Genomic DNA, 19952 nt, shown 5'->3' with positions numbered 1-19952 from the left:
AGCTGCTCTTTGAGGTGACTATTGTGCATGTAACAGTTTTATCAGTTGCTTACCTTAATGCAATGCTTCAGGGTTTTCCGATTCGCCCCATGCTGCTCCCTCACTAAAGCAGACAGGAATCAGGATTTGTGAAATGGTTTTGTTGGACAGGGCAGTTCATATTTTCCAGGTTGTAGTCTGAGCTCTCCCTTCAGCTTGAGACAATTGACGGTAAAGGCCTTCTAAGTGCAGAAGACACTAATTTTTTTTTTTTGGGGGTGGGGGGGGTGGGGGGGGGGGGGGGGAATAAACTTGCAGTTCTGTGCAGCAAAGTCCATGTGTAAACATCAGTACTCAACCAGGAAAGAAAAGGCTTTTGCTCTCTGGACAGACCTTGCTCCAGCATTTGTCCAGTTTGTCCTCAGGTGTTAGCAGATGTCTCTTTGGTGACATGAATGTAGGGAAGGCAGAGAAAAACAAGTTTCTGTGACTTCCTGATAGTCTGCCAAAGTCCATCCAGGTCTTCATATCTGTGTTGGGGTAGAAAATGCAATCCATGGGCTTTCCCTACCTGTCTTCTATCTATGTCCTTGTGATATTTTTACAAAAGGAGAATTCAGTTGAGTTGGAGATCCTGTAGAAGGGGAAACAATTCAGATGAGCTGCTACTTAAACCTTTTGTTTCAGTCATTTAGTGAGACCTAGTGATCTTTTTTTTTTTTTGCAAATATCAGGGAACACCGACAACTGAGTTCTTATTTTCCAGTATTTTCAGTCCTGTGGCTTCAAGTTCATTTGGTCTGTTCTGTTCTTACCACATTGTTACCCATACAGAAAACAGTTGTTGACAGCTTAAACTTAGCCTGTTGGGTTTTTTCCTTTCAGCAAAGTTTCCTGTGTGCTTTGTCATTAAGCGACAGGGGGACAGTCTATTGTGGTCTAGATTTTGCTGCAGAGGCTATAAAAAAGGGCAGGGATAGGAATGTGTGGATTAAGAATTTTGCCCTGGAGAAAGGAAGGAACTCAGTGGCACAAAACTGGCAGATATTAGGAAGATCTAGCAGGATGATGTGTTCCCTCAGGGAGATGGTATGCTGGTGGCACAGAGTAGAACAGGTCCAGTCCAGCTGGACTGCAAGCTCCCTCTCCGACTCCAGTGCCATCCCTGGCTTTTGGGCATCCTGCCTTCCATGCACAAAGCAGAGCTGAGCTCCTGAGGGAATGGGACCACCTATTTCCCTGCAGCAGCCTGTGGATCACACACAAAGGAGTGTTTGAGAGCTTCACCAGGTGTGTGTATCATTTCCAGATATGCTCTGGAAAGGCTTAACAGCTGGGCCTGTTCCCACCTCCTTCCTGGCTGAAATGATTGGATGCTAATTCAAATACTTGCAAGCATGCATTTTCCAGGTGCTGGCCTTCTGCAATCATCTGCCCTCAAGCATTAATAAAATATTAACATAGAAAATTTCAGGGGGTTAAACACATGTGGAGGTAGATGTTTTGCACTACAGCAGTAGGCAGCATGTCCCAAATGGAACTCTGCTAAAAAGCACAAGGGAAGCGAGGTAGAACCCAACAGCGCCTTGCCTTTTCCCCACAGTCGGTATTGTGCTTATCTGTCATGTGTTTAGGATCACATAAAACCTTCATGGTGCCTTCCTGTACAGCCGTTCATATCTGCCCCTGCAAGAGGGACTTTAACAAAAAATTTGGAAAAATCAATAGGCTTCAGCTGCAGGGGAATGTGGCATGAGGTGGCTTTTCCATGGAGAGCTTTTTTCTTTTATCTAGTGGCATGAGATGTGCAAGAGGAAAATAACTGTTGCAGAAAATGTTCTTAAGCCTTGCCACAGTCCAAAGAAGCAGCAACTGCCATAGTTACAGCAGATCTCTGTAGCTGTCCTGATTAGAAAGATAACTCTTAAACCATGGTAGATGTCTTTGAAAGTGTTGATGCTGGGTTTTCTAATGTCATTAAAAAGGGATACACTTTACTTTTCTCCATGCGGTTTAATCCAGGGCCTGTTTAGTCTTTGGAGACATTAAAAAAAAAAAAAAAATCCCTCAAACACACAGGTTTCATTACTGCTTGTAGAGCTAGCAAAAAAAGACACTTTATTACTTAAAGCGTTCCATGCAGAAAGTTGCTTTTCTGGCTCACTTGGGAGCCATTTGCCTTCCTTTGGCACATACTGTATTCTTGGCCATGCTTATTTTAAACTTGGGGCTGACAGCAAAGGTGTCCTCCTATCTACTGACTTGGTTAAAATGTTGACCTTAGTGTACTCTTTCCAACAGTGGCTAATGACAGATGATTAGAAAACAGCTTAAGAAATGAAAGATGTGTAGTGTGATCTTTCCTCTGGGATACCTTGTCAACTTTTGGCAAAAAAAAAAAAACAACCCTGCACCTAGACCATCGTGTTTAATACCTTCTGATTGATCTGCCTCTATTAATTTGGTGAGTTCCTTTTTGAACAAATTTATAGTATTGGTCTTAGCTGTTCTCATGGCAATTGAATTTCCAGCATAGCAATGCATTGCAAGAAGGCGGTTCCATCTGTATCATCCTCTGTCGTAGCTTCCCACAAACAAACCTGTCTCAGATTGAGCCTCCGCTTCCAATTCAGTCTGGTGGCAGACATGCCAGAACCACCACTTAACAAAAATAAGATACTAATCTTTGCTTTAGATTTTAACTATGCTCTCTACCAATCCTGTTTACAGCTTAGTTTGCATCTCCCCTTCTGTTGGGTTGTTCAGTTGCTGAGTACTGGAAATCTGGTTAACTTAATTTCTTCTGCCTCAGGCAATGCAAACCATACAGTCACAGCGTGTAAATAAAAGTCTTGCAATTTAGCAGACTGTGCCTTAAAAAGAATGGAATTACAGAAGCAGAAAATCTGATTTCAAGTTAAAAGAAGCAACTCTCTCTGATAATTAGCAGCACTTTTCCAACACAGTATCAGCTGTCCCCCTCCAAGTCCACCTTGCTTCAGAGAGGACCAGGTTTGTTTCAAACACAAGCCTTATTTTTGACCCTGGTAATAGTTGGATCATTAAGTCTGGATCTCACTTGGCAGAGCTGTCCATAGTTACTGTGTGGTTTTCATTTTTCTGCTGCTGTAAGTTGTCTTTCAGTTAAAAATAAGCAAATTCAAATGGTGTATACTTGCAAAGGAACCTTCTCTCCTGTGCTTGTGCCTGTTATGTTAGCTATTTTCAAACAGCCCCGTGGGTTCTTGATTACTTCAGGAACCTTGTGACCTCATACATGAAACAGCCATAAACAAAGCCAGCTTAATTTCTTCGTTGGGCATTTTGCCACGGAAAGTCAGCGTTAGCTGGCTCAACTCTGTTGTCAAACAGAAGAGGTACCGAGAGAGCGATGACTCACCATGTAAACTCATCTTTCTCTGTCATGGCGAGGGAGCTTTAGATGTTCCCCTCTCCTCTGGGCTCTGCAGATGGGGAGCTGCACCAACCCAACCAGCATGCCCTGGGTGCAGGGCAGGTTCATTTTGAAGCATGAGGTGTTATTTCCATGGGGGCAGCTCCCCAGATGTGTCTTCGTGCTGCCTTCTTCCAGAGCTCTGGTGCCCTCCTCCATAAAAAAACTGCTTCGCAGGCTTTTGAGGTAGCTACTGTAGCTCTTTCTTTTAAAGCTGACCTTCAAAGCAATAAATGCTGTCAGCTGGATCCTGTTTTGTCTACTTTGTGTTATATGAAGAAAGGCTGAAATGAGATGTTTGAAGATGTCCTGATTATTTTTTTCTGTTCTGCTTGCTCTTTACATCACCAATTAAGACCTTGTCTATCCGGGATGACAGACTGGCAGACCTGGAAATGTAGCAAAAGAGAATTCACATGAGTAAAAATTGGATCTGCTTGAGGGGAAGGGTCTTTTTTTTTTTTTCTTTGATTGTTCTAGAACAAATTAATTCATGATGAAGCTTGCAAAAGGAAGGAACTACTATTACTGCTAAATAATATGTACTTACTTTTATAGATATTTTACTTTTTAGGAAATCTGACCTGTTACTGGAGCCTGAATTTCAGGTGCATAGAGTTTTCATGTTTGAGAGAGTCTGTATCTGCAAAGGAGTAAAAGCTTGACCCTGGTGTAATTGCTACAACTCTCTTATGTAGAACTGTTAATTTTTCTCTGCCAAAGAAATGTCTTATCGGACTTTGATGTATTGTGTTGCCTCCCCAAAAACTTAACTCCTTCCTAGACAAATTTAGTTGAAGATAGAAATACTTACAAAACCAATTGTGCTTTATTTGTGTGCCAGTTTTACCAATAAGGGAGGCTAAATGAATATCCCTCATCTTGCCTCCATAAAATTAACTTTCATACATCTGTACTGTAATCTATTAATAAAACTTAAGCTTACCAAAATACCAGCCATTCTACATAATAGCTTCCTTAATGTACATTTTTTACATTTCAAGGATAAGGGGGATACAAATCTTTCAAGAAGTGAAAGTACATAAATAAGAGAAAATTCCAGCTATAATCTACTTTCCTTTGAAAAAAAGTAAGGGGGGGGGGGAAGATTGTAAGATTTATAAACACACCAAGTTTGCACTTTATTTTAGTCCCATATTTAATTGAAGTAACTGTATTTGTGTTATGGACCTAGATGTAATGCATTTAGTGTCTTAGACAAAGTTTCTTGAGAGAGATCTGTAATGTAGTGGTAAACTGTGCACAAGATTCAAGAGCTAAATGTGAAAGCTGGATGTGACTGCTGCTGAGTCATGCTGACAGCTCAGCCTGGTTAGCTTTAACGAAGGTTCAAAGTGGAACGGGGTGTCTGTTTTGAGCAAGGAGGTAAGACTGAGGAAGTCCTGCAGGCACTACTGGTGCTCAGTTGTGCTTGTTGCTGAACCTGCCACGTTAGCCTCTGAGCTGACTGACAACAGGGGAAAGGATTTGGCTTCTGATCCTCGGGTTTCTGGTACTGGTTGTAGGGCTTTGGCTTTTTGACTCTGTTTTTAATAAGATGTTATGCACAATCTGAAGAGTTCCTTTGCTGGCAGATATCACTGAGGGTGTAAACAAATTTTCATTGACTTCAGGGATTGTGCCCAAAGTGCATGGCTTCTTGTTGCTCTAAGTGTTTCCCTAAATGTGATTAGGCATTCTTGCTCTGGAGGCTGCCATTGCTGCTACGGGACTCTGGGAACACACACACTATACTGCTTAAATGTGAGTGTACTGTGAATGGATGAGCTTATTTTCTTGCAACCAGTCAGGTTAAAACTTGGTCATGCCCATGGAAAGGCAATGGAAAACGGACATGAAATCACAAGACAAAAGTGTTTTTTTCCCCCAAGCAATCGTTTGTGGTATCTATCACAGGATGATCTGCAAATGTACATCTGCCATAGGAAATGGCTCCGTGAAAAAGTTATAGTGATGGATGTTCCATGTCTTTAGGTGGGTTTACCCAAGGGAGGAAGGGTGTGCTTCCTGTTCTCTGACCTTATGGGCACATAGTTAGGAAAAGAAAAGAAGTTGTTAGTGTGTGGTAGTTCATATCCTATCAAGGATCGAGCTGTTTGCACTGTAGGTATGAGTCATACTGGACTAAGCACTGCATGGTGCCAATCAGTTGTCAAAAATACAGCCGGCTTGCTCTCTCACCTGCCTTGTGTTAGTTATCTTGCCTTAGATGTAAGCGAAGATCACACCTTTTCTCACAACCAAAGACAAGCCCACTTTTACAGTGCACGTGGCTCCTGCCAGTCTGGGGCTGTACAGCAGATAACAAACCTGATCTGCAGCTGCCGTCAGTATTATTTTGTGGAAGTCCAGGTTTCAAACTCACCTGGCTGCCTGACACTACCATGCTTCCCTTTATATATATTCATTAGACTTGTGTTTAGCTTTATTTACTACTAGGCTTGTTTTATTGTTCCAAGTAAGGGTTAGCCCCTTGCTAGAGCAGAACATGTGGTATTTGTCAGAAAGAGACAGCTGTAAGGCTGCCAGATAACCCGACCGGCCTGCTGCTCTGCAAACAATTTTGTGAGCCCTGCTGATAACGATAAAGCAACTGCACCTAAGATGATTAGATGCTGATGTCTGCAGGGGAGCAAGGCTCTCAGTGGCAGACTAGTACTGCTCTGGCATATGACTGACTACCTGAAAGAAAAGCACTTACAAACTTATGAACATTTATAACATCCTGATACTGATGATGGCACCCATCTGCAGTTTTTCACTGTCATTGTATGTCATCAAGCCCCAGATGCTCATTAATTCATTCTCATCAGAATCACTGACTTGGTTTGCAAGCCTGCAAGAAACTCTGTGGCGCTCTCTGCAACAAACCGAATGATACCAAGCTCCTTCCAGAGCAGCCAGGGTGATGCTTATCAACGGGTCACTCATATAGATCTTGCCTGTACTAGAAAAAGTGTCCACCCCTAGTATGAGGCATCAGGACTGAATGCAGCTGGATCCATGGAGCTGCTGGTTCCATTAACTCTGTTCAATCTCTCTCAGAAACTGATGGTAAGCCTTGCAGGATTAATATAAGCTTTTTCATTTAGGGATTATATAGACCTATGAGGTCATGCTGGTGCCTTTTTGCTAGTACTCAGGCTATTCAAAAATTGTAGATCAAATTCTAAAGGACTCAAGTATTTTAAGGCTGTCTTTCAACCTTGTACTGGTGGGCCAAGTTTATCTGGTATGCATCTATAATGAAAACCCTGAGAAAAGCAGCAGAGATCTGTTTTCTCATTACAATGACAGCAATTGAGAAGCTCTGGCTTTAGGATAAACCTGCCAGATTTCACCACTGCAGGGAGGTAAGGAGAGCAATGCCTTCATCCTCCCAGCAAGCCATGCAAATAGAAAAGCAAAGACTACAAAGCAGAAAAGGCTGAAGGGAGGATCTAGGTCTGAGGAGACACGTCAAGCAGAGAAGCACTGCATGTCCTGCAAATATTTGCTGTGATGAAGCATGGGAAGGCATAAAAGCAGTCTGAAATGTTGAGTATTTGCCATCTGCAGAAAGAGAGCAGGGGAATCAGAGTGCAGGTATTGCTCTTTTCTTTCTGGTTCTGTTGCTGGAGGGCCAAGACAGGTCAAGGTTGCAGATGAAGCTGCTACCTTCCTCTGTCTCCAGGGCATAGTGGGGCAACCTAGCGGCCTCCTTGCTTTGCTTTCATCTCAGTACAGTTCTGCTCCTCACACCAAATTCTTCTAGAAGATCTGTAGACTGCTCTTGCTCACCCTTGCCTTTCCCTGCATAATTTGTGTGGAGGAATGGATCAATTTTACTTCTCATGACTTTGATGTCTGCTGCCTTTAAATCAGCCTCAACTGAGGTGAGACTCAAGTGGTGGCAGCTGGGAGACAGCTTAGCTTCAAGTACGGCTGGAGTTGTTCTGTGACCTGAAGAAGGTGGTGAATGTATTTTGCTCTCTGGGTGGCAGAATGCTGTGCATTAAGGGAGACAGAAAATAGGTACGTGGGAGGAAGCCCTTACTCAAACAGTTAATACACCTAAATGTGAAGAAAGAGGATTTGGTGTCAAAGTACATGTGTTGCCTGTGGTTTGATGCAGTCAGCATGACATGTATTGCTAAACCTTTGTTCCAGCTGTTGTGGGTACCTAAGTTTCCATGATTTTTTGCTTGCTGCTGCTTTTGAAATTTACTGCTTCTGACATGCAGGAATATTTTTTTTTCAGTGTGTGAGTGAGCGTGCAGGACAGGAGTGTTGACAGCACACAGCTGACCATGCTGTGCTGAGAGCTTTAGTGCAGTGGAATTTCAACTCCTAGCTGCAATGGTAGTTTGAAAGAAAAAGGATCAAACTAGACAGCTCTCATCAAGTTCTCTGATTCATAATTCCTAAAGAGGTTCTCATCCTAGTCTACTCTTTGCTATATAAAGGAAAACATATGTACTTTTCTCTTTGTATTTAGAAAGCAGGCATGGATTAGGCTTGCTAAGCAATAATCAGCTTTTGCTGGTTTAACATTAACTGAAACAGCACTAGGTGGTTTTTTTTTTCTCTCAGCTGGTGGCAGTAGGACTCAGAAGGTGTCTGGAGGAGGTGGCTCAAGCTTTTGTGGCAGGCTGAAGAAAGAAATGACCTGTAGCAAGCTCTTTCCATCAGCAGAGGCGTGGTGTCATGTCCACCCTGGATGAGTTTTCCTGGCCTAGCCTCCCAACCGCCAGGATGGCTGTACCGGAGGGGTGAAGTCTGGGCTGCGGTGGGAGGGATGGAGGGAGAGGTGTCATCCTGGTGGGGATGCGAAAGCATGTCCTAGAGCTGGTGTGAGGCCAGCAACAGCAGCTGTCCTGTGCCACTGTCTGCCATCCTCAACCTATTCCCCTAAAGAAAATGTCCTGCCAGAACTCTCCCCTCTCCTATGCTGACCTGACAGTGAGCTATTTATTTTGAGTTGTAATTGAAACAGGTACTTTGGGGTTTTTAAGCTCCTGCCCGTGCAGTGGGTAAGGACACCGAGAGGCCTTTGTTTCCTTTGCTCCCCCACTAACGTGCTAAGAGTTTCAGTGTTTCTGACAGAGGATGCTGTACAGCAGCTAGACCGAGTGTTTCGTGGTCCTGCCAAAGGCTTGCACTGTGATCTCACCCTTACCCCACACGCTCATGAAAAGGAAACATGTTCTTATATGACCTGACCCTTTGTTAGCACATCCTTTTCGCTCTGTGTAACCATGTTCATATCGCTGCCTGTGGGCTCTGCGTGCCAGCAAAAGGAAGCTGGAGCCTGAGAGTGCCCCAACACAGCTGCTCTGTGGGGCTGAGAATGTTTGATCTTACTTTCTCTCCTATAAGTAAATTGTTTCATTTTGGTTTTGTGTTTGGGTGTGGGAGGCTGTGGGTGGTTTTTAACATGCCTACTATCTGGAACCCTGTAGTGTAACTTTAGTGTGTATCTCCAGGCTTGTGTCACACTGGGTTTGGACTTTTTTTGTTTGTTTTTTTTTTTTGATATGGCAGGAGCTAAAGTTTTTTCCTGTTCCCACTATTGAGCGGTTGGGCCAACGACCTCCTGAAATCACAACTGAGATCCATTTTCCATATTAAAACAGCAATTGTGTAATAGTTTTCAGCGTAGCACAGAGCTGTGCCCAGTGGGCAATGTTCACAGTCTCAGTTTCTTCTGTTGGTCAAGTCATGCTGGGACATGTAACATAAAGGCTAAAAACCTCAACAGGGTGTGGAAGGCCTGTCTATGTGTGAAGTATCTTTGAATCTCTTCTTAGCACCGAATAGCAGAAGGTTACTTTCCTTTGCCAGCATTAGGGGGAGCACGGCTGTTAAGAGAGACTACATGGTAAAAAAAAACAAAAACAAAAAACAAAAAAACCCCAACCAAACACCACCCAACCAAAAAAAAACCCAAGCAGAAAAAGAAGTTCTGCATCTTGAGTGCAATTTACACCCTGTCCCTATGTCATGGTCTGTTTATAATCCCTGTGCCACCAGTAACAAAGCTTCTGCAGATACCCAAGATTGTAGGACCTTGCTCTCAAAGATGTCAGGCAAAGAGGAGGAGTGGAAATGGACAGTCTGATAATTTTTTTCAATAAGAAGCAAATATAATGGAGTGGGATTAGCAATTGTTAAAACCTTGTTTGGCATTCCAGAGGCCTTGTCGACAACGGTGCTACAACAGTCATTTGGGAATGCTATTACACCACCAGAACTGTCTCTGAGATGTTGCATTTTGTAGACCATAGTCTTTTGTTTTAGCTTCCAGTGGTGTAACTGGCGACTGTACCCAGGGCCTTGGCTACAGAGGAAAATACTCTTCTCTTGTTCTAAGCCTTTGGCTCTAAAGATTGGGTTTGGTTTGTACTTTGGTAGGAACGTTGCCCAATAAGCTGTGTGGCAAAACCTCTCCACCTCCAGTCAAAAATCTCAAAATTCCTATTGATTTGCTTGAAGCTGGGATTTCACATGTGTGCTCAAAGTTCCTAGGCCTATGTAATTCCTCTGCCTCTACCTCTGCTGGCTTGTGCTTGCTGCCTCTGCTTATGAGAAGTACCTTATCGATCAGTTCTCTTTAAACCTGTAAGGATACTTTCTGGCTACTCTGTGTGTAAGGCTGGCAGAATCAGTCCCTGTGTGCATAAAAGATACTAGGTAATGACATTTGGGCCAAATATTCTAGCCAGGATATTTAACTTGACATTTTTCCACAACTCGGCACATACTTTAATCATTGGAAGGGACAGGCTGATTGATTGCTTGGCTGATTCCCCTAGATTCAACCTAAAAATAAATGTTTAAAAGTTACATAATCTTGATGCTAAGGCTGTTGTCTGCATGTTCTTTGGAAGCCAGAAGTCCAAGTTGGGGCTTGCTGCTTTGTGGGAGAACAAAGCAGATCCTCTCAGAGCTGACAATGATGTGCCAGACTTGGTTTCTAGACACCAAGAGGGAACATGGTAGTTTGGTTCAGCTCATTCCGGTGATGTCATCAGCTGTTTTTTGTTGGTGTTACTAGCTTGGTTCCATCAGGTTCACAGGAACATGTCACCATCCACGCATCTCAAGCTAGCCCATTCTGCACATATTCAATTTGTTAGTATTGCCAAGAGGAGTGAAGGACAAAGTGATTAAGAAGGGTTCTTTCCAAGGGAAGAGTCTGGGAAGCCCAAAACAGGCATGCATGGGTGGCAAGCGATGGTATTGCTAGCTACAGGAAGACTATGTACAGAGGACAAATTGTAACTGGTATGTGTGGATCCTTCCTTGGTAGTGTTACTCAAGACGAAGTTTCTATGAGACTGTGGTGTTTGCAGTGCTTCCAGAAGTTAGAGAAGTGGGAGAGACTTGGAAAGAGACAAGAGGGAAGAATCCTAGGAAGGGCAAGAAAGAAGGTCAGAAAGAAAAAAACGTTTGTAGCTCATCCTACCAAGGGCATGAAGGCAGCACATGCCCCAGGGTGACAGTGCCACAAAAGCTACAACAGATATTACCAGTGGAAAGAGCTACTTTTTCCCCCTCCTTTTTTTTTTTTTTAATTCAAAAGGATGGCAAGGGCATGAGGCAAACTGTTATTTATGTAGCGGGGAAGAGACACATATGAGGACATCTGTTTTAAGGAGCTGCTTCAAAAATAACCACAGGAGAGGAGTGTGTTTGCAGAGCGCAGCAGGCAACCTGCAGAGTAGTAGAAAGTAAGACAGCAGTGGTGCTCTGAGTGCAGACAGCCCCAAATGGCTACAGGATTGTGTACGTTTGTACTTGCTGCCAAACCACCCCACCCTCACCACAGTGGGTGTTTTACAAATTGAAGGAGGTGCCGTTTCCGTATTTTCTGCTCAAGAACATTGATCCCTTCTCTGTTGCACTCCTTCCTGACTCCTTTTTCTTAAGTCAGCAGCTTTTAAATTCCAGTTTCAAGTCTTTAAAAACAACCCTGTTTCAACGAATATCCAAAACGTATGGCAGAGGAATGCAGATTTGGATACTACTCCATCCCAAAAATGAGGCCCTGTTCACCTAGAAAGAAGGAACAGCAGACTGAGAGACTTTGAAGCAGGATGCTCATGTCTAGCATTCTGTCCTAGCCTCTTAGTGACTGCTGAGTACAGGAACACGCAGCAAACCTGGTCACTGATTTAGTGAGATGCTGTTAGAAAGTCCATTACAGCTTACCTGTTGCCTCAGCTTCCCAGTGGGTAAAACAGAGAAGGAAAAAGCACAGCTTCTCTGTTCATTTTTCTTCTAATGTCTGTGGTTTCAGACAATTCTGAAAGTGCTGTGTGTAGGATTCAATGCAAATATCAGGTGTGATTCATCAGTGAAATGAGAGGGGCAAAGCCAGATGGCATAGCGCAGCCATCCCACTGGGGAACACAATGTTGCAGGCACTGGGCAGTTAATTTCTCCTGTTAGCCAGGTGAGAGAGCATGCTTGGTAAAGACCAGATGAAAAACGAACATAATTGCTCATAGGGAGATTCAACCATGGCCAAACACTCCTTAGAACGGAACTCTGACAAAGCATTCACGATGAATCTGCATCCCTATCTACTTTCCAGTTTTTGGTAGAAGAACCAATGGCAAATACCACTTCGAAGTAGGAACCAGTTGTGTCCCCCCTGCTTTTTTAGCTATCTACTGGAGGTAATAGAAACATTACGCAAATAGAAGTGAGAGTTTGAGATATAGTAGATGATATCACTCTAGTAGGAAACAGCTGTATTTCTCTTCTACACTAGTGGCTGTCAGCAAGTAACACTGACTGAGCTGACTTTGGATATCCCCTACCCCAAGGGAAGCATTATCCTCTGTACTCCCTCCAGTACTCTGTTTTCTGATAAAGAACAAACGTATCTGCTAAAATCAGTTCATGCTGCAGTAACTACTTGGAATGAAAACTTTGGTTTTGGTTACAAAAATTTCTCAGTTACAGCACAAAGTAATTATTTGGAGTTTCACAGAATTATTCCCTATTTACCTGGCTATGCCTGGAATAACCATGACTACTCTGGCCAGCGTCTTGTAGTTGAGCATGTAAGCCAAGAATGGGATGTGCTTTGGACAAAATTCGGTATTTCAAAAGACTTCAGTAGCAGTCAAAATAGCTTTGAGTAAAATGTAGCAACAGGGAATTTAATATCATGCTGTTACTCCATAGGTTAACAAACATAGATGGAAATCAATTGCTTCTCATTATGTAAGAGTGGCAGTATCTTTAACCTCGGTTGTTGTAAGTAAAGCACTTATACCTATGGTTGGGTAAACAGATAACTGGCTTTATGTTTTTACTGAGGTTCAATTCACGTTGAAATTAATGGTCGTTTAATGTCCAGACTGCTTAGGCTATCCCACTGGATACCTGTTCTCTATGCCTACGCAAGTTGCATACTAGGTCCCCCAGGACTTGCATCTGATTGCTTTCAAGGGGACATGGGCTTCTAAGCACTGAGATCACTTTTGGAACAGGAGCTCTGGCATACTGAGCTGAATACCAAGAGGTGTTCAGGCATACACATTGTATGGTTTTTATTCTTGAAGTATTTCATGGTTTACTGTTTTGATGTCTCTTTAGGCCTTGCCAAGATTAAGCTTTTTCTATTAGTTTGTAAACATACAGAAAATATAAACCAGTTCACTCTCAATAAATTTGGTAGGTAAGTGTTTTATCCCAGCTTGGACTAAGTGCATAGCTTGCTTTGTGTAGCTCTTTGATTGCATCATTCCTGTTTCGATTGTGACAATTTAGCTTACACTTGTCTTCCTTGTGCGAAGTGGGACTGTTCTGTGCTATGGAACTATGGAAAACTGTCCAAAAGTTTCCCTGAATACTCCAGGCAGGGTGGCAAGTGCAGTATCAGTCACTCACAGTTCAATTTTCTTAAAGCACTGTGACAGCAAAAAGAACTGATGGTATAATTAGTGTGGTAGAAGAGCAGGAAATTAAAAAGAACTCCACCCATCCAAACTGACAGAGAAACATAGGTAGTGAAACACACAGCATATGACAAGTCTCTGAAAAAAGAGACTTCAAAAGTAATTGTTCAAGTCAACAAGAGTACCAGTGGCTACTCTGTTCTCACCTGGAGAAAGGTTTCAGGTTTTGTTAATGTAACAGGAGAGAGCAAGAAAGACTTGGGAACTTCCACTTACTAGACTTACAAACTAGTAAATTGTATATTTTTCTGAAGTGCCTTCCTTTTAAAGGTGTCTGAAGGGTAGTACGTGCAGGTTATTTAGGAAGCATAACCTTGCACTTGGAAATAGTCCAGAAGCAAAGTCTGGACCCAGTTTACTTGCTCTTTGAACTCTTTAAATTACTGGAGTTCCCCAGTAAGTAGAGGAATTGTGTGGCTAGCTTAAAGTCTTCTGCTTCTTGATCCTGTCGCAAACGGCATGCTATCACTGAGCACAGAAGACTGTCTGCCAAAGATGTAGCATTACTACAGGCATCGTACTCCTCCCATGACGCTACGGAAGTAAAAAGCCCTAACAACGCAGCATGGTTTTGTAATGACTCTAATACCGCTATTTTATGCCTCTTGGGAATGTTTTAAAAAAATATTTTGTTTACCTTGTTCCTAAGCAGTGCACCGATATAAACTATACAGAATATTGCTGTAAAATACCTGTTCACTGGTACTATTAAAAGGGCTATGTTTGCTGTGGCACTTGTCTTTGCCTAATATCTGAGAAATCAAAAGTGTCAATACCAAAGGGAAAGGAAACTCTGGTATCTTTGATCCTGCTATGTGGTAACGGTCGTCAGATGTGACTAGAGAAGGTGTGTATGAAGAACCAGACATAAAATAGTGAGGAAATCAGGTTAAACATATCAACCGTCTTCCTTTGGGATTATCAGGTCACTTGCAGAACTCTTGTACAGTCCTAATAAACTGTTAGAGGCCCTGGATATGCTCTGTCATGTAGTCTGACAGACGGGAGATGCCAATGTCACAGCAGAGATGGCAGCCCTTTTGCCACCGCTACTGCCATAGCTCAGATGAGCAAGCATGTTCCTGCCAGAGGTTTGGAGGTGGCTCCCTGCAGCTGGACTGCACTGCAGGTCCGGGGCCTCCTCCAGCAGGTGCTGACTCCCTTGAGCACCTCATCACTCTCCCCAGAGGGTTTTGCATCAACTCTCTGCTATGAAAGCAATGACATAGAGTCCCTTCAGATCACAGCATCTCTACAGCCATTTGAATCAAAAAAGCAATGGAAAAAGTGTTGCTTAGATTTAAAGTGAGAGCGTGTTGCATAGTTGGCTTTTCCCACTCTTTTCTCAGCAAGATGATTTAAGGCCCTGCCTGCATAGAGGTCTGAACTCCCAACCAGATGGCCAAACATCTATCTACTCCAACACCTTTTAGCTCAACTCTTGGCCAGACCATGGCTGAAAGCTTTTCTAAAAGCTGGGCTCTGAGATGAATTGGTCTGCTAGCCTCCCTTCCCACCATTCTGACTGCAACTTGCATTTATAGCCTACGACAACCAGTTTCGCAGCCTTGCACTCTCTCATCCTACCTCCTGTTTCCACTCCCTGACCTTCTGACAGGTTTACAAATCTGCCTGGAAGGAGATGCCAGACTGCTTCCTCTTCATTTGGACAACTCTGATCCAGGATCCCAGGAAAACCAGAAATCTGCACAGGGGGAGAGATGGTGGAAGTTCAGGTGGTTTAGGGCTGATTAAAGGAAACCCTTGAAGGGAAACATACTCAAAGGTTACTTAAAATGGTGGATTTGCAGAAAATCTTATCACCATTAAAAACACAGTGGAAATCTTCACTCTCCTGAGTGCTATTACAGAGTAAACACTGTATGTTAAACCTCTGAGCTGTGAAGTGAGAGTGTCCTGTGTTATTCGATGAAGAATGGCTGAGAGAAAGTCAGAGGGCCTTGAAAAACCTAATGGACCTTAACTTAAGAAAATCATATGGTGCTCCATCATAGCATAAACATTGGTTACCCTTTTGGCTAGAGCGTCGTCAGAAATTACACCAGAACATTCAGATGTACACAAGCAATAGTGTTTTTGGGAAGGCAGCAGTTTCCACATTTGCAGAGTTCGTTCAGTGCCTTTAGCAATACAAAGTGAGAAGAATAAATTTAGCACTTACTGGAGTCTGAGTTTATATCCATATTAACTGCCGTGGTCCTGTAGCACCAGTAATGAAAGGGGAGGCAACTGCCCATATTCCCCTAATTCAGGACTGCAAATCTGTGTGTCTCTTGTACGATAATGCATGTTCTATCTCATTAAGCCCTGACACTGCCCCATGTATAAAATGGTGGTAAGAAGCACCTTATAGTTAATGCACTTTGGAGCTAGTTTGGATTTAAGAGGCTAGCATTTGGAACCACACCTGCAGTCACCATGTGACAGTGAGCTATGGATCAGGTACGTCAAACTATTCCTGCTTCACTGTGGTATAGACTTGTCAGGGGAATTAATAAGAAGGATCTCTTTAAAAATCTCCAGAACAGGGGCTTGCTGAGGCACTGCGCTATAGAAGCAGAGCTGCCTTTCCGAATGTTTGCCCTAAGCAGCACTATGGTGCAGCTGCAGCCCCGGCTGCTCCTTTGCCTTTGACCGCACAGCGTGAGGGAGGAAGTGTGCCACCACTCCCACCCCTTCCTCTCACAAGCAGCAGAGGTAGCAGCTCCTGGCTTGAGGTGCCTGGCCCAAAAAATACCTCTTCCTTCTCTCAACGGAAAGAAATAGCGGAGTGCGTTGTTCTTCCCTACTGTTTCAAAGTAGCATTTCTGACACTAATGGTCTGCATGTCTCATTTTGCATAGGTTTGCTCCAAAGGGACTTCTGAGGCTACGTCTTCATGTCTATCTGCTTATACTGCTGCAAGACTGGTCTGGGCTCATCTTGAACAAACCAGTTTACAGACTGCAAGCAGTAGGGCTTGGCCGAGTAGACTTTGTGACCATTATCGCTGATATTTGGTAGTTCTCTTTAAGTAACTTGCATCCCGGTTAGTAGTTCTCATCATCTTTGTTCCAAAAGCTGCCAAATGCTGGTGGGAACTGGAGCAAATGCAACTTGCAGTTTCTTTATATAGTTATTCTTACCTTAAGAACATATGAAATAACGGATCCTTACACCAAAAGTACAGCATTTGGAGAAAGAAAATCAAGGCTCAGATACACATTCTCTTGAGAAAGTAAAATCAGACATAATACAGGTGGTTATTGGTTATTATTTGGTATGCCTTAGCTTCAGATTCTGGCCTCTAACTCTGTAGACGTATAGACATGCTTAATGCTTTGTGAATCGTCCTAACAAAAATGTTATCAGATTATAATGATGTTGGGTTGGTCTTGCAAGAGGATATTATTATCCAGTATTGAAAGCAAAGACTCATACTGAAAAAGCAACTCAATACTCACCAGAAAGCCACTAACGAGTGTTAGCCATAACAGTAATTAGTCAGCACTAGCACTTGTGAATTAATTGAAAAGATTTGTGTTACTCTTACGGGAAGCTGAAGTCGTGTTCACAGCTGGGACACAGCATGTAATTCCACCAAGGCCAATACAACTTGTATAACCACTTGAGTTTGGTCCCATGAAATTCTTATCTCAGAACTCTTTTTAAACCTGAAAAATGCCCCCTCATCAGTGGCCACTCATTTGCTAAGCAGAAAAAAAAGTGGTTTTGTAGTTGCAAAACTATCAAATGAACACAAATGTCACTACAAGCTAGTATGATATTTAGATTGAAAAATATTCTGAGGTAGATAATACCTCTGACTCTATAAATCTTCTTGTATGTCAGAAAGCTCTATGGCTTCCCTGTGGAAAAATACTTCTATCCTAAAAATTTCAACTAAAATGAAGTGTCTAGGAAATAACTAGAATTAGGAACACAGATATTCAACTTTTCTTAGACCACAACTCTTTATCTCACTAAATGTGGCACGTGGTGAGATTAACAATGCAATAACTCATGGAACTACAGTCTTCAGTGTGCTGCTTAGCCATTTCTCACCTTGAGTCACTCAGGCTTGCATTTCTTTTTCCCTGGAAAATGTCAAAGAATTCATAGATCAAAAAACAGGATCTGACACAAAGACAGAGGCACTGGATCTAAGAAATGACTGAATTGAGGAACTGGGTTGAGAGCTCTTCACTTGGTGGGAAGTAAGAATTTCAGAGTCTGTAACTATACCCCTTTTAAGATATGAACTTCTCAAACTTCTTGCACTTACCAGCATTAAACTTGGCTAGTCTTTGGTCAGAAGTCTGTTGATATCTACATCTTAGGAAGCAGATTTAATCATTTGGATGAGACTTTTTCCTCTGATGTCAGTAGTAAATCAAAGCATTGCCTAGTGTTACAAAGCACTGTGCTACTAGAAATACTACTTTGTCATTGAAATACTGTCCATTAATACTCCTGTGACTAGTCAGATGAATTATAAACTAACAGAATTTGAATAACTGTCTTGCCATGCTGCAAGGAAAGGTAATATCGCTCCTGCTTAGTATTGCCTCAGGCTTTTGTGTCAAAACATCATGCTGGAACTCAACGTTGACTGGTAACTAGCAGTGAATTTAAAGTGCTGTCACAGTCATCTTGCTCAGCTCCAGACCTAGGTGGCCAAAGCATGTAAGAAGTGATCCACAAGAGATGGCACAAAGCCAAAGGATGGGGTTTTTTTTATCCCTGTTTGTTTAGGACAGGAGACAAAATGTGTTTGTAAACCAGAGAGGCTGCTGCAGGTGCAGAGGACTCTGTTCCAGCTGGCATTCTGAATGATCAATTACCTACATCAAAGCTGTTGTGCTGCCTTTGCTGTCTGGTTGCTCATTTCTGAGGCTGCACAGGAACTGTACACACAAAGTGAATTAAAAAGAGCATGGTTCTGTGTTCAATACCCTCTTCAAGTGAGCAGTCTAACCATTAACACCAGACGTCCTAAGTTCTCCTTACACTGATCAGATGATGGGGCAATGTGAAATGCTTTTGACTTTAAAATGACACTTGGCAATGATAATACTATTCTTGATTGAGAAAGCAAGTGAAGTCATGTAATATGATGCTATAACTGATGTAGGTTCTATTTTTCTTTAAGTTGTTGACTGGGAATGAATGGATTAATAGGTAAACCATCTAAGATTGTTACTGAATTTATCATAATAAATATTACTGCAATATTTTCCTGTTGCCTGTGAAGCATTAAACTGCTAAAGGGTGCCAACACGTGGTGTTAGTAGGGTGTTATGACAGTAATATTATAAATGTTTGTACAGGTTGTCACCAATATTTGAAGCCACTTGTAAAAACAGCACCTTAATATAATACATTATTACCATACCCTACTGTAAGTGGTGATGTGCTTTTACTCATTGGTGCAGAACCTATGCATTACTAATTATTCACCCTTTTCTACCCTCTTCCCATGGACGGTCTTGCAAAGACAGAGTGTTAACAATATTGTAATAAGAGACACAGGGATAAGGTTCATGTGGTAAACTATACAGTCATAGTTAAATTGTATAGACGTGTTGCATTAATTTCTCATTTACCAATAACATTGCTTATTTTAACAGATCCATTTCAGCAGGTGCTTTTCCTTCCGAACATCTACCAGACCTGAGAGACAAGTATTTCCTTTCCCTCTCAAAAAAGACACACAACCAAGGCCCTATAACCAACATGAAGTGATCTTGAACCAAAGACTACCTTTTGTAGGTCTAACAATAACATACTTTTGAAGTGTGTTATCTTGCAACCTTGTAGAGATGGGAAATGTAATTTATTACAAGGAAGTCTTCCATCTTTTGAATTAAAGTATTGCATTTAAAGCTGGACCAGGAAACTTTCAAGAACTGAAACATTGAAATGATGCTACTTTTCAGCAAAGAAATGCTATTAATTATGCTGTTAATGCTAGACCACGTGGACTCTGAATCTCAAACAGCATATGAATACAACTAAGCCACATAACTTTACAGTTGGCAGGTTTAATATAAATTCAGAGTATGTTAAAATACAAACTCTAGAAAACATTGTAAAATAGTTCTTCATGTGTTCCTGCGCATGTAGTGCATGAGTTCACGTGGGAGGTGACCTGAAGGCGCCCATTCAGAATAATCTCCACGGTACAATTATGGTCTTGCTCCTTCTCATTAGCGCAGCCAACCTAGAACCACGTTGCTCTCCTGGCTTTTCTCCCCGTGCACACTACGGGGCGCGATCCTCTGCTCCCTCACACTAGCCAGGCTGTGGTGTTCCTCACTGCCTCGGCGCTGGCCGGCCTGTGTAGTCCTCCAGCTGTCGGAGGGAGGGAGTCCCCCGGCTTGGCACCTCTGGGCTTTTCGCTACGCCACGGCTGGGGCAAGCCGGCGGGGGCTTTGCCCGAGGGAGGCGTCGCAGGAAGAAGGGAAGAAACCTCGACTTTGACTTACAAAGCCGTAACGAAGAGACGTCGAACACCCTTACTCCTTACGGGCACCTAACACAAA

General features: G+C 42.6%; 1 protein-coding gene across 2 annotated transcripts in view; it reads left to right on the top strand.

Moving 5' to 3' along the window:
- Positions 1 to 3389: 3389 nt before the first annotated feature.
- The window catches only part of TSPAN5 (tetraspanin 5), a 105524-nt gene continuing 88961 nt past the window's right edge, over positions 3390 to 19952 (top strand). The window contains exon 1 of one of the 2 annotated variants that reach the window (XM_054823198.1): positions 3390 to 3619. In XM_054823198.1, coding sequence (XP_054679173.1) covers positions 3527 to 3619 — 93 coding nt within the window. In that variant the 5' untranslated portion in view covers positions 3390 to 3526. Of the gene's footprint in view, positions 3620 to 4953; positions 6509 to 19952 lie in introns of those variants that run through there. The other variant, XM_054823200.1, reaches the window with a different exon arrangement.

The sequence above is a fragment of the Grus americana genome, chromosome 4 (assembly GCF_028858705.1).
Source record: "Grus americana isolate bGruAme1 chromosome 4, bGruAme1.mat, whole genome shotgun sequence".
Classification (NCBI taxonomy): Eukaryota; Metazoa; Chordata; class Aves; order Gruiformes; family Gruidae; genus Grus; species Grus americana.
Note: the sequence above shows the minus strand (reverse complement) of the source record. Positions and strands in the feature narration are given on the sequence as shown.